Here is a 13,844-nt window from a genome sequence, read left to right as displayed (position 1 = left end):
ATTGCATAGTATTGTAGAATTTAGTAAGATTTGTTTTTCTACCTTGATTTTAGAGTCTTTGTAAATAATAGCAAAAAACAACTCTCTTTAGTAAATGTACAGAAGATCCATTTACTTTTTACTTTGGGTAAGGCCTCTTCCCTTTACCCAACCTCCACTCATTTTGGTTCTGGCTGTGCCTTTCCTGATAATATTTGACATGTTTTTCTTTACTAGCCTAATCCTAAAATGCCAAAAGTGCAATTTGGGATGCTGTCCCTCTCTCACCCCCAGATGCGTGAATAACCTTTATGAAAAGCCAGAAGTGCCAGAGGGTGGGGAAACTTAAATCTTGAGATAGTCAAGGTAATGTGTCAACACCTTCCACCCTCAGATAGAAGGTTGCTTTGGCTACATTTTCTTTTTAAACAGCAGTGCACTTTTATCTATTTTAGGCTTGGTATTTATAAATGTGACATTTTTAAAAAATTTCATATATACTGGGTTTTTAGGGAAGTACGTTATCTAGTAGAAAGCTGTCTAAACACCCACTTTGTATGTCAGTGTTGATTTTTTGAATTTTTAGAATTCACTGGCCTTCCAAATTTTGTTTTTGCTTGTATGTACTAAAAAGAGTCTTTACATAATTGGAGCAAGTCTGCTTTACATCTTTGCTATTATTCTATTACTTATATTGAAAACTTACTGAATGGCCTGAATTTCAATCAGTTGTAGCCTAAGTGTAAATTTCTTAAATTTGATATGTGAGTATATAATAATAAAATGATTTTTATCCAGTTTTGCAAGAATGATCTCCTGGGTAACATAACTGAGTGTGTGTGTATGTGTGTGCCCACGCTAACCAAGTGGATTTGAAAGAAAAGATTTATGTAGGTTTTTTTTTTTTAGGTGCTTCTATATCCGGAAATATGTTAAGACTCATCTTAAAAATGTTTTCTATTACATGTCCCATATCACCCACCACTTAGAAATAAAGCCTTCAGTTCCACATAAAGACATACACACACCCAGATACTGGATAGACAAACACCTTACTCGTACTCCACCCTGCCCTGCCTTACTGCTTGCTTAGCTATAGAAGCTGTTTGGGGTGTTTCTTTTTCTGCCACCCAGTCTCTCTGTGGTAAAAAGGCAACAATGCCTGCTATTATCTAGAATGAGTTCCAGAGCGAGAAGGAAAAGGCACAGCCAGAACCAAAAGGAGTGGAGGTTGGGTAAAGGGAAAAGGCCTTTACGCAAAGTAAAAAGTAAAACGAACAGAGTTCAAAGAAAAGTGAGCAGAGCCCAAGCTGCAGCAGCGTACCTCCATGACAGAATCAGCACTGGTGTTGAGGGGGTACAGTGGAGGTGGGGGACCAGGGTGCTTGATACCTGTAATTCTATTCTTGTGGCTGTTGGCACATGAAAGTTTATATAGAAGACCTTCATGCGCTCCTGGCTCTTAGCCCTGACTCGGTGAGAAGTAGCATATAAATACATCACATGGTAATCCGGGCAAATTCAGTTTGAAATCACTTATTAATAGCTTTAAAATAAGCTTCATATTTAGTCTATAAATAGGCTTATTTTTCCAGGGTACTGTAGTAGTATAACTATATCTTTTTACTGTATATATTTATGTGTATTTTTTCATTGAGAAAAACTATAAAGCTTAATATAGCTACAGCTAGCTATACCACAGTGTATGATAATATATACAGACAACTTGTCCACAAGTGGTTTTTATTTCAAATTTATAGGATGGGGAACACATGTATACCTGTGGCGGATTCATTTTGATATTTGGCAAAACTAATACAATTATGTAAAGTTTAAAAATAAAACAAAATTAAAAAAAAAAAATTCCTTAGGCAGAAGTATCTGCATCTAAACTCTAAGGAAAGTTGGGTCTTGGTAAGATTCTACTGGAAGGAATGAGCTGAGCATCTGGTTGAAATGATCTTGTTTTTCTCTGTTACTTAATGGACAGTGACAATGACAAGTAACAACTCATTTAGAAAATAAGTGGAGAATGAGTCTGTAGACTATGATGTGACATGCCAAAAATCTGGCAGTCATATTTCTGATAATAATATAGAGTTAGAAACAGCCTTTTTCTGAAAATCTCAGACCAAATTATTTATATATTAGGCAGAAATTGGAGTCAAATGGACTTGGAAGCTTAAAATGCAAGATGGAAATTATGTTCTATCAAATAAAATTTAGGGCCTATCTTTTTTAAAAGTTTGCTATGTCTAATACACTATTAGAAAAGCATAAACCAAAAATTACATATAATTCAACATTTAATATTTGAAAATAAGTGGGAAAAAGTAGAAGCTGGGATGAGTAATAAGCCTTTCAAAGTTGAGGTGGTGACAGATTGAGTTGTTTGTTTATTGATTGGCAGATGAAGGGATCAGAATTTTCCTTACCGGAATTTGGCAGTTTGAAAATTTGTAATCACGTTATTTTTTAAATCTGAGTGCGTTGTGCATTGTGAATAAGTCATAGTGATTCAAGCAAATAGGTTTTTGTCAGTTCAGGTAGAGAAAGTCAGTTTCTCCTAGTGACATTCATAAGATGTCCTTGAAATGGCAGTGGACATCTTAAAAAAGACTTGAAAGGCCTCACCTTCCCTAATTATAACTGCAGAAGGGAAGGCAGATTCCTGGTGTTTTTTCCAGTGTTACTCAGCTTCATCTGAGGTGGCTATTTTCTTCTTTCTTGTATATCAACCTACAGCTGTCAGGCCTCTGCAGCTATGACAGTCGACATTCTGAGGATTTACCAATTGTTTATAGAGTGTGGTCACGTAGACAATATATCTCTTATATTTTGCAGCATTGAACATTTTTCCACCATGCTGATGACATTTTAAATATATTTGTCAGTTTTCCCAAATTTTAACTGAAGAATACCTTAAGAATTTACACTTGAGGACTAAATTGTGACCATAAGTTATCAGGTCAGTATCACCCCACCCCATCCCCCTCCTTGTACCACCCCCAGGAATATCACTAGCATGCTAAAACTCAATGCACTTTTACCATCATGCATTTATATTTCAGAAAAAAGTTACTGCAGTATGTTGTGCATTCTATTTGAAATTAGATTCAAATGTAAAGGATAGCAAAAAACCTGGGAAATTTTAATATTTACAAAGAATGGTTATGGGAATATGCAAAAACAGATCTCTTGGGTTTGAATTACACAGCTGGGGCCCTTCTTTCTCTCTTGTGTCATGTTTGTATTACATTCACTTCCTGTAGCTGCTGCTGCTAAGTCGCCTCAGTCGTGTCCGACTCTGTGCGACCCCATAGACAGCAGCCCATCTGGCTCCCCCGTCCCTGGGATTCGCCAAGCAAGAGTACTGGAGTGGGGTGCCATTTCCGTCTCTATCACTTCCTGTAGACACCAAGCTAAATAATTGGTACATATTAGCAAAATGTTCCAGATATTAAAATTTGTGTGCAGAAGTTATTCCAAATGTAGATGTAACATGAATATTGTTCTTTATGCCATTGACAAAGAACAGAATTTTTTCTTGCTTAGACTAGACTGCTTTATATTGGGTTGGCCAAAAGTTTTATCAGGTTTTTCCGTAACATCTTAGAGAAAATCCTAAACGAACTTTTTGGCCAACCCAATAATTAAAGGGACTAGAGATTGTTTCAGTTTCACTCTTTTTTGAGGATGTATATTTATCACAACAAATCAAAAACTTTGATTTAGGTATAGTCTGTTTCAGTTCCTTTTGTATATTTACCTGTAATTCTTAACTTCTCTAACAAATAATTCTTGATTTTCCCTCATGAAAGTTTCGAATGGAACCATGAGGGCTTTAGAGATTATCTAGTGTATTTTAGTTCATCTGTGAGGAAACTCAGTGCCAGAGCAGCTAGATAAATTTTTTTTTTCCTGAAAGCCATATAGCTGGTTAGTAGCAGGGCTAAGACTGAAATTCTACATTCTTCACTCATCACACTGCTTCCTTAAACCACAGTTTCAGATTTCTTAATGAGAATATTTAAGGAATAAAAAAATATTGAAGGAAATACATTTTGGCTCCATTCCTAGTTGATTTACTCACCTAGTGCAGTTAATATTTATAGACTCCCTTTACCAAGTACTCGTTATTCCTCTTAACATCAGGGGAGAGGTGAAGAAAGATATAAAATGATTCCTCTGCTTTATAATATCCTTGAGAGAGATTAAAACATGAAACCATCAGGAAATGGGGGAAGGATTTCATCTAAAAACAAAAGTGACTCAAATGGTAGTTTAAATTCCTCACGACTCTTCACTCCAGCATGCTATCTATCATCCTTCTTTATCTGTGGTTCCCAACTGCAAAAGGGTAGCCAGAGTCACTGATTTCTAAAGTAATTGATCTTGACTGTCCCAGTTTTGGTAATGCCTTTCTCAGAATTCTTTTGGAAAATGAGAGAGGATCAGTTCAGATCAGTTCAGTCGCTCAGTCGTGTCCAACTCTTTGCGACCCCATGAATCGTAGCACACCAGACCTCCCTGTCCATCACCAACTCCCGGAGTTCACTCAAACTCACGTCCATCGAGTCAGTGATGCCATCCAGCCATCTCATCCTTTGTCGTCCCCTTCTCCTCCTGCCCCCAATCCCTCCCAGCATCAGAGTCTTTTCCAGTGAGTCAACTCTTCGCATGAGGTGGCCAAAGTACTGGAGTTTCAGCTTCAGCATCATTCCCTCCAAAGAAATCCCAGGGCTGATCTCCTTCAGAATGGACTGGTTGGATCTCCTTGCAGTCCAAGGGACTCTCAAGAGTCTTCTCCAACACTGCAGTTCAAAAGCATCAATTCTCCAGTGCTCAGCTTTCTTCATAGTCCAATTCTCACATCCATACATGACCACTGGAAAAACCATAGCCTTGACTAGACGGACCTTTGTTGGCAAAGTAATGTCTCTGCTTTTGAATATGCTATCTAGGTTGGTCATAACTTTCCTTCCAAGGAGTAAGCGTTTTTTAATTTCATGGCTGCAATCACCATCTGCAGTGATTTTGGAGCCCCCAAAAATAAAGTCTGACACTGTTTCCACTGTTTCCCCGTCTATTTCCCATAAAGTGATGGGACCAGATGCCATGATCTTCGTTTTCTGAATATTGAGCTTTAAGCCAACTTTTTCACTCTCCTCTTTCAGGATAGTAGTTCCTAATAATTAAAGCATTGATCACCTTGTATCAGGAGCTTGGCACGGTGTTTTGTATTTATTAACTCAATCTTTACAGCAAATCCTATGAGTTAGATATCATTTCACATTAACAGATAGGAAAACTGGGAATCAGAACACTTGTCCAGTCATACAACTAGGAAGATGTCAACCTGGCATCTATCTGACTACAAAGTAATGTGTTTTTTCCAACTTACTATCTTATAAGTGTAGCTTTATTAGGTTTGTGGGTTTGGGGGGTTTTGTTTGTTTGTTTGTTTTTTAGTTTTTATTTTTAAAGTAACTGTTGTGAGGTATCTCTCTAATACTTACATGAGAATTACTTACTAGTCGCTAACCCTCACCAGTTAGAAATGTAGCAGTTAGAGCTGAAGTTAAATTGAACGTATTTTACCGTGTGGCAAAAGATTCGTACAGCATGTTCTGGAAGGATATCTAACAACACAGTGAAGTATGTATTTTCTACATGCTCGCATTCGCTTAAAGGCAGTAGTTCTAGAAGGAATCAATGACTCTTTTGTGTGCCTCCTAAAATTTAATGTGCTCATAGGAATTGGGAGTTACTAGAGGGTGTGTGAACTAGTCATGTTGTGATTCACTTTGGGAAAAAAAAAAACTACATGAGTGTGGCAATTTAAAGGTAGAGAGTGGGAGAGGGAAAACAGTTTTTGTTCTACTTTATAAGTTATAAAATGTGTCTTACCATACACACTAGTCAGAAGAGCCTTCAAAGATTGTATCATAATCTAACTTCTATCTATGTGTGGTTTGTGAGAAATTAATCTTATGGAAAGGGTTAAATTTGTGCCATGCAATTTGCCATTTAACATATTTTAAAAGATGCAAGACTTCATAGAAATGTGAACTTGTTAAGTCAAATAAATTCAGTTTATAATAGCCTGGCCAATTAAGATGTTTAAACAATATATTTTAAGCACTCATTTAAAAGTACATTTGTACATGGTTGCACTTAAGTCTTATTTTACTATGAAATATAAATATTGTGATAGATGTTCTCTGTGAAAATAGACAATTTAAAAGAAAAATTTCTCCTGTACTCCCACCAAACATTATCTTTGCTCAAATTGATTTCAACCAATTTCAGAGGGATCCCAGAGTGTTTTATATACAGTTTTAGAGTTTGGTTATCTAAAACTAGAATATCTTTTTATGGTATAACAGTTTTTCAGTGAAATAGTATTCATTATAACAAAATTTTACCTGAACTTCTAGTGAATAAAACTAGTGACTAATTGTTTCAGAGAACTCTGGCAAGTTATAGTCCATGGAGTCACAAAAGAGCTAGACACAACTTAGCAACTGAAGGATAACAATTCTTTCTGAGACCTTCTAGGATGTTTGAATATATGCCAGTAGGGAAAAATAATGAAAATCTGATCTTTGTAAATGGTGATAAAGTCAATAATTAAAATGAATTTTATTTTCGTTTACTGCTCAGTTTATGATTAACATCAGAAAATTCTTATTTTTACATTTAATTACAACCATTTCCTTTCTTTTTTAAAATTTATTTTTAATTGGGGGATAATTGCTTTACAATATTGTGTTGGTTTCTGCATACATCAGCATGGGTCAGCCATAGGTATACACGTCTCCTCCCTCCTGAACCTCCCTCCCACCTCCTACCCTATCGCACCCCTCAAGGATGTATGAGCACTGGGTTGAGCTCCCTGCATCACAAAGCAAATCCCCACCAGCTGTCTGCTGTACACACGGCCATGCCCCACCCTCTTCATCCCCCACTGTGTCCATAGGTCTCTTCTCTATGTCTGTCTCCATCGCTGCCTTGCGAATAAGTTCATCAGCACCGTCTTTCTAGATTCCGTGTATGTGCCTTAATATGTGATACTTGTTTTTCTCTTTCTAACTTAGTTCTCTCTGTATAAATAGGCTCTAGGTTCATCTACCTCATTAGAACTGACTCAAATGTGTTCCTTTTTATGGCTGAGTAATATTTCATTGTGTATATGTTCCACAGCTTCTTTACCCACTCATGTGTCAGTAGACATCTAGGCTGCTTCCATGTCCTAGCTATTATAAACAGTGCTACAACGAGCACTGGGTACGCGTGTCACTTTCAGTTATGGTTTTCTCAGGGCATATGCCCAGTAGTGGGATTTCTGAGTCATATGGTAGTTTTATTCCTAGTTAACCATTTCCTTTCTTAAAGGTATTTTCTACTGTAATTCTTGCTCTTATCTCACTTTATTTTTTCTTAGATAGTATCAGATTACCTCTGTCTTCTGGAGATTATCTGATTATTGTCCTTGTTTTAGGCTTTCAGGATGAATCTGGAAAAACTCAGCAAGCCAGAACTCCTAACACTATTCAGTATTCTTGAAGGAGAGCTTGAAGCAAGGGACCTCGTTATAGAAGCTTTAAAGGTATGTTCTTTAAAAAAGAGAGAGAGAGTGGCCATCATATGTTTGAAAGCCATTTCTTTGGTTAACTAGGATATTTCTATAGTCCTAGTTGAAGTTAAGAGGCCTTGGTATATACACATTGATACTTGCTATAGCAGCCACCCATATGATATGATTTGGGGACTCTGATAAAGCCTTTCTGCCTCCAAATAATTCCTTTAGTCTCTACCTGATGTCTGGACTTGAACTTTATTCTTTACCTTAAGTGCCTTTAGCTGTTTCTGAATGCCAACCCCTCGAGAACTTGATGAAACCTGCTTTCTTAAAAATCTGTATGCACCCATATTCCATAATTCAGGATATAATATCTGATAGATCAAGGACTCCATTAAGACTATGAATAGATTTCCCTAGACCCTAGATTAAAAATTCTTACTTTTGTTTCACTATTTGATATCTATTAAAATACCCAGGAGTGGGGAGATGATTATGAGAAATCTACTTTCTATTCAATTTTGCTGTGAACCCAAAATTAATCTAAAAAATAAAGTCTAACTTAAAAAAACAATATAAGGGCATAACTTCTTTAAAGTGTCATGAATCTTCTACACCTTGGGAAGGATGTTTTCCAGTCTGTTCTGAAATCAGATTTGGAGAGGGGAAGAAAAGACCTTAAGGGTATCTGTGAGAGTAATAGGAAGATGATACACCCAAAAGGAGAGAAGTGGCCAAAGAAGATGAGACTTGGGCATGCTGAAAAAAGCATAGGCTCTGCTGAAAACTTTTGCTTTTTTCTTTTTTTTTTGTAGCTTTGTAATGTGTGATGAGTGATTTCCAGTGGTTTAATTTCTCCAGAGTACATGAGGCAGTTGCCTTCTGATTGGGGGGTGGAGTCTGACTTATTTTCCTCTCCCTGCTTACTTCGGTCTTAGTTTACATGGCATCCCTGAAGATCACATGTTAATGGCTTTGACACATGCCTAGTCAAATACAAAGTTCATTGCTCGAGCCTGCCTGTTCTGCCACTAAGCATGACTGTGTGACCTTGGTCAAGTCATTCAGTCTGTCTGAAACAAAGCTTCCTTGTCTGTAATAAGAATAAATGATTAATAACTAGTATTTCTGTGTAACACTGTAATTTGCATGGCATTATAAGTACTCCAATGGTGTAGGATTCATTTCTTCTTTTCCCTTTATTCGTATTCTCTCAGTACATATCATGTACCTCATATCCAAGAAGCAGTCAGCGGTTACTAATCATTTGAATGGATGTTTCTAGTGTGCCCTCAACAGGCTAACTTTTCAGTGACTCCCCCGCCAGCATATATTACATATAAACGTTTACTCTGGTTGGTGACTCATTTCTGCCACATCCACAGGTCTTCCCCTTTTGTCACTCTTGGGGATTTCTCATCCTTTCCCTGTACGTCCCTGAAAACTATTTCTCATAACCCCATCCCAACTGATTACACCCAGGACACCTTCCCATTTATTATCACATATTTATCTGATCAATGAAGAGAAAAGAAAAAGAAAGATTGAAGAAAGTTTGAGTTCATTCCCTGTCCTTACTCCTAAAGTATGTTGTTTTTCCTGCTTCCTTCTCTTGTTCTCATCTGAGACTTCTGGCTCTCTTCTCCATAGGAATTACCAGCTTAGACCTGGAAGGGTTCCACTGCCTAGGCTGAACCAGAAAGTGCTTTGTTCATGTCCTCTTAGAACTCAGAAAGCGTTTTCCGAGAGCAGCATTATTATAAATAGCAATCAGAATTTGGGAACTACAATAGTTTGGCAGCATGTTAAAAAGGCTCACCTGAGGATCTGTGCCTATCTGCACTGGGATTCCAGGAAGAAGTTTCCCATATATATCGCAACCGACTTACACAAAAACTTGCGGGCCTCAGCCCTCTCCTAATTGGGATAGGGGTTAAGGAATGGCTTCCTCTAATAGAAAAATTGGAAGATGCCCTCTTTGCTTTCTAGCTTTAAAAACCTGTGGAGCTTTATGATTGTTTTGCTAATCCTTATATCCTCGGCACCTGCATATAGATTCTGAATGGATATTCATTGAACAGAGGAAATGTATGCCATTGTTTTAAAAGATTGCTATATTTCAAAATGAATGTTGTAAATTATTAAATTTTACAGCCTGCCCTATGTAACATACTGCCTTCTGGTTTTAATGTTAACAGATGCTAAGGTGCTTACTGCATATGTTTTCCTAAAAGAAAATTTTTTTTTCTGTGTGAATCCAATTTTAGTTACTGTAGGCAGCTTCTGACAAGTTAAAGCGCAGCTTGAGAAGCAAGAGCTGTAGTTAAGAGAGCATTTTGAAATAAGATACCATTCAGAATCAGGCACATGTGTTGTATTTAGTCTGCATACAGCCTGTAGGTGGTAAAGTTCTCTTCTAAGATTTAAACTATATGTAGTTTAGGTGAAATGAATAGCTTCACCAGAAGTGATATATCTTTAAACAGTCTATTGTTAGACAAAGTAGCAGCGGGGGGTCAAAATTGTTTCAGTCCTTTGAGAAAATCAACTGCCATATCAGATTCTTAAAATGAAATCTTGTTTTATTTGTGGAGTGATTTTTCGTTTGGGCTTTTTTTGTTGTTGTTGTTCTTGGTTCTGTAGTATGTCAAGATTTTACTGCATTCTTTCTGTATAGCTCTTGCTTAGCAACAAACACTGTTGCTCTTCTTGAACTGATATGACAGCTTGCTAATTTTCTTCGATTTAGTATTCTGTCTTAATTCATGCTTAGTTGGTTGAAAAGGTTTTGGTCTTTGTTCTTAAATAGCTATGATTGGTTTTTCCCTTATGTTTTAAGTTTTTTGTTTTGCTTTTTTTTTCTCTCTCTCTTTACCTTTAAGAGAGATTTTTCCTGGATATAAAATCTATTCTTTAACCTTGCATGTCTGAACAAAACCATATGGTTCACTGTTGGTGTTAAATAAATAGTAAGTCCCATTGGCAAGGGTTAGATTTATATAGGGATGCATTATAAAAGTTCCTGTAGTTTGTAAGTAAATCCTACCTATAAAGTTATAATTGTAAAAGAGCTTCATTCATTTTCCAGAATTTCTGCAGTTTCAGATTGCAAATACACCCTTGTAGAGCCTTCATAGTTCTTTTTCTCCCCAAAATATAAAAGCCTCCTCACTCTTCTGTTGCAGCCAAGACATGTTTGGCATAGAACCAGGGAATTCAATAGAAAATAATGTAATATTCAGCTCTTCTGTATTTGAAGTATAATTGTTAAAGGCCATTTATACCATATTTGATCCTAAATGAACTTTATATAAAATGATTTTCTGTTTTAGAAGGCATTACATCAGAGAAAAGCCTTCTTAATGAAAGTCTCTCCCTTTGATCTGACCACTTCATTTACATGAATGAGAACACTATGGGAATCCCTTCCACAGTGAAAGCAGATGACATAGCTCATGAACTGTCCAGGAGAGGTAGGATTGGAACCACACAGTTCAGCAGGAGAGGCTCAGTTCATTAATTCTAAGAAAACCTAGGAAAAGCCCCCCAACAAGGTCTGATTACTCTAGAAAAAGAAGAGGGAACATTCATTTTTAAAACTTGGAAAATAGATTTAACTGTCAATAAAAGTTAAATAGTTTGAACCTTCCATGTTGTGTATATTATATCTACGTGTCTCAGATCTGATGCAAAGACACCCTTAACTATGATTAAGTAGAATCTACCCTGATTAGTTTCATTTTATTTTAAAGCATTCTTTAAATTGCTTTTGCAATAATAAATGGTGAAGTATTACAACTTTCACATAGAATAAGCTTAAAGAGTCTTGAATTCCTTTCCACTGATGCTTCAATCATAAAACAGGTATAACTCTTCTAACATCTAGGATATAACTTTGTTGGTTTTGGCCAAAAGCCATTGCAGAATTCCCCAGGCAAGAAAATTTACAGACAAAAATATTATAGACAGGACAAGGTTAGAAATATATTTAAGAATTTGAGGCTGTAATATTTAACTATTGAGAGTTTTTTAAACCGCCAGAGTTAAAAATTTTAAAAATTGATGCTACATATATGTCTGTGTTAACAATAAATTATTTACTTTTTCCAAAAATATTCTTAAAATAATAATAATTATAAGGATCTTATGGCAGTGCCAAAAATATAGAACAAACAAAAGCTATTATGGAAGGTGCTGTGGCTTAAGAAAATCACAAATACAAGTTCACTGTAAGTTGAGTGTGACATCTGCTTTTGGTCATGGCCTTGTGCTTTTTTTGGAAGCAGATTATTATGAAGGCTGGTCTGAGATGAGGAAAGTAAAATTGAATTTGGCAAAAAACAGACATTGTCCTGTACTAGTAAGCTTGTTAACTGTGTTTGCATTGAAAAAAAAATGAGATATATACTCACATAATAACAGATCTGTGAATATATTTAAATGTACTCAAAGTTGAAGCATTCTTTGTCACCCATAAGCCTGGACATAACAGTTCTTTGACCAAAAATGATCCCATTTTGATAAATGATTTTTGGGAAGAGATTTTAGAATTGGAGTAGGTAATTTAAATCTTTGCTGAAAGATCACATGAACATAAGCTTATAACTGAGAGAAGTCCAGTTGCTGCCCATATGAGAACTGGGGTATTAAGAATCAAGCAGAACTTTATTTAGGGAATTGAATTATGAGGTTTTTAGATGTACATTCATAACCTTTACTATGAAATGTGTTTTAGAAGAGAATCAGTTGCCACCTGGGGCTATGGCAACTAGCCCCCAAAAAACACATTTTTTATGTGTTTTATATAGTTGGAATTTATATAGCTAATACTTTTTGTTCCTACTCTCTGAATAATGTGCATATATGAAATCCTAGCTTTCAAAAAAGAGGCATAAATGTGTAATTATTAGGCATTCTACTAAATTATCAACTAGAACTTTCAGCTAACTGTAGCTGTTAAGAGCATGAGCTTTCATATTAGACAGACATAAGTTTGAGTTCTGCCATTTAACTGTATGCTCTTAGACCATTTACTTACCCTGTTAACCTGTATCAGTAAAATGGCACAGTTATCTCAAGAATTAAATGAGACAGCAAATGGTAATCGAGGTGCTCAGTGCCCATTTACTGTTAGTTATTATTATTAGAACGTAAGTTTTAAAGTTCACCTATTTAGGAACAAAGTTACATTCCATAAAGCAAGATACACTGATAGCATGCTGTCCTTCATAAGAAAGATGAACATTTTAAATTAAAATCTTTGTTATCAGAAGGGCTTGTACTGTAGCTTGTTTTTCTTATGGGAATTGATGGTTTTGAGCTGATCCACTCCCACCCTCACAACCTAACACATGTATTTTGAGACAGTTGGCAAGGGTTAAGGGTGTACTGTGGGGCATGGAACAGATGTTACATTGCATTCCCTTCTCTCTGTCTTTATAATGAAAACAGGAAATACAGAGACAGTGTGGAAACATTTTTCAAATTGATTTTTTTCCATTATTTCTTTGCTTATTTCTCTACTGATTGATTTGACATATTTGTTGTATTTTGGCTTTTTATTTGCTTTATTGAGATAAAATTGACATGCATATATTTAATGTATATAAATTGATGTTTTGATATATGTATCCCCCATGAAACCTTTACTACCATCAAGATAGTGTACATATCCATCATCTCTCAAATTTTCCTCATGCCCCTCTGCAACCTCTTAACCTTCCCAACTCCTCCCCATTAACCCCCACCTCAAAACCACCAATCCCCTACATTTTCTGGAATTTTATGTAAGTGGAATAATCATACAGAATGTAATCTTTTATCTGGCCTGGTTCTTTGACTCAGTATAATTATCTTGAGGTCTATGTTGATGTTGTATTGTCAGTTCATTCCTTTCATTACCAAGTAGTGTCCATTGTGGGCTTGTGGGCTTCCCCAGTAGCTCATCTGTTAAAGAATCCGCCTGCAATGCAGGAGACCCCAGTTTGATTCCTGGGTCAGGAAGATCCCCTGGAGAAGGGATAAGCTACTCACTCCAGTATTCTTGGGCTTCCCTGGTGGCTCAGACAGTAAAGAATCCACCTGCAGTACAGGAGACCTAGGTTCGATCCCTGAGTTGAGAAGATCGGCTGGAGGAGGGCATGGCAACCCACTCCAGTATTCTTGCCTGGGGAACCCCTGTGGACAGAGGAGCCTGGCAGGCTACAGTCCATGTGAATTTTAGAATCAGCTAATTGCTAATCCATGAACATGATTTTTCTCTCCATTTACTCAGCAGTGC

At 36.5% G+C, this 13,844-nt stretch overlaps 1 protein-coding gene across 4 annotated transcripts in view; it reads left to right on the top strand.

Moving 5' to 3' along the window:
• The window catches only part of CTTNBP2NL (CTTNBP2 N-terminal like), a 50,872-nt gene that overhangs the window by 9,503 nt on the left and 27,525 nt on the right, over positions 1 to 13,844 (top strand). For 2 of the 4 annotated variants that reach the window (XM_055584724.1, XM_055584725.1), the window contains exons 2-3: positions 2,824 to 2,947; positions 7,484 to 7,591. In XM_055584724.1, the coding sequence (XP_055440699.1) occupies positions 7,493 to 7,591 (99 nt within the window). In that variant the 5' untranslated portion in view covers positions 2,824 to 2,947; positions 7,484 to 7,492. The remainder of the gene's footprint in view (positions 1 to 2,823; positions 2,948 to 7,483; positions 7,592 to 13,844) is intronic. The other 2 variants (XM_055584723.1, XM_055584726.1) reach the window with 1 other exon arrangement.

This window comes from Bubalus kerabau, chromosome 6, assembly GCF_029407905.1.
Source record: "Bubalus kerabau isolate K-KA32 ecotype Philippines breed swamp buffalo chromosome 6, PCC_UOA_SB_1v2, whole genome shotgun sequence".
NCBI lineage: Eukaryota > Metazoa > Chordata > Mammalia > Artiodactyla > Bovidae > Bubalus > Bubalus kerabau.
This window is presented reverse-complemented; position numbering and strand designations above follow the sequence as displayed.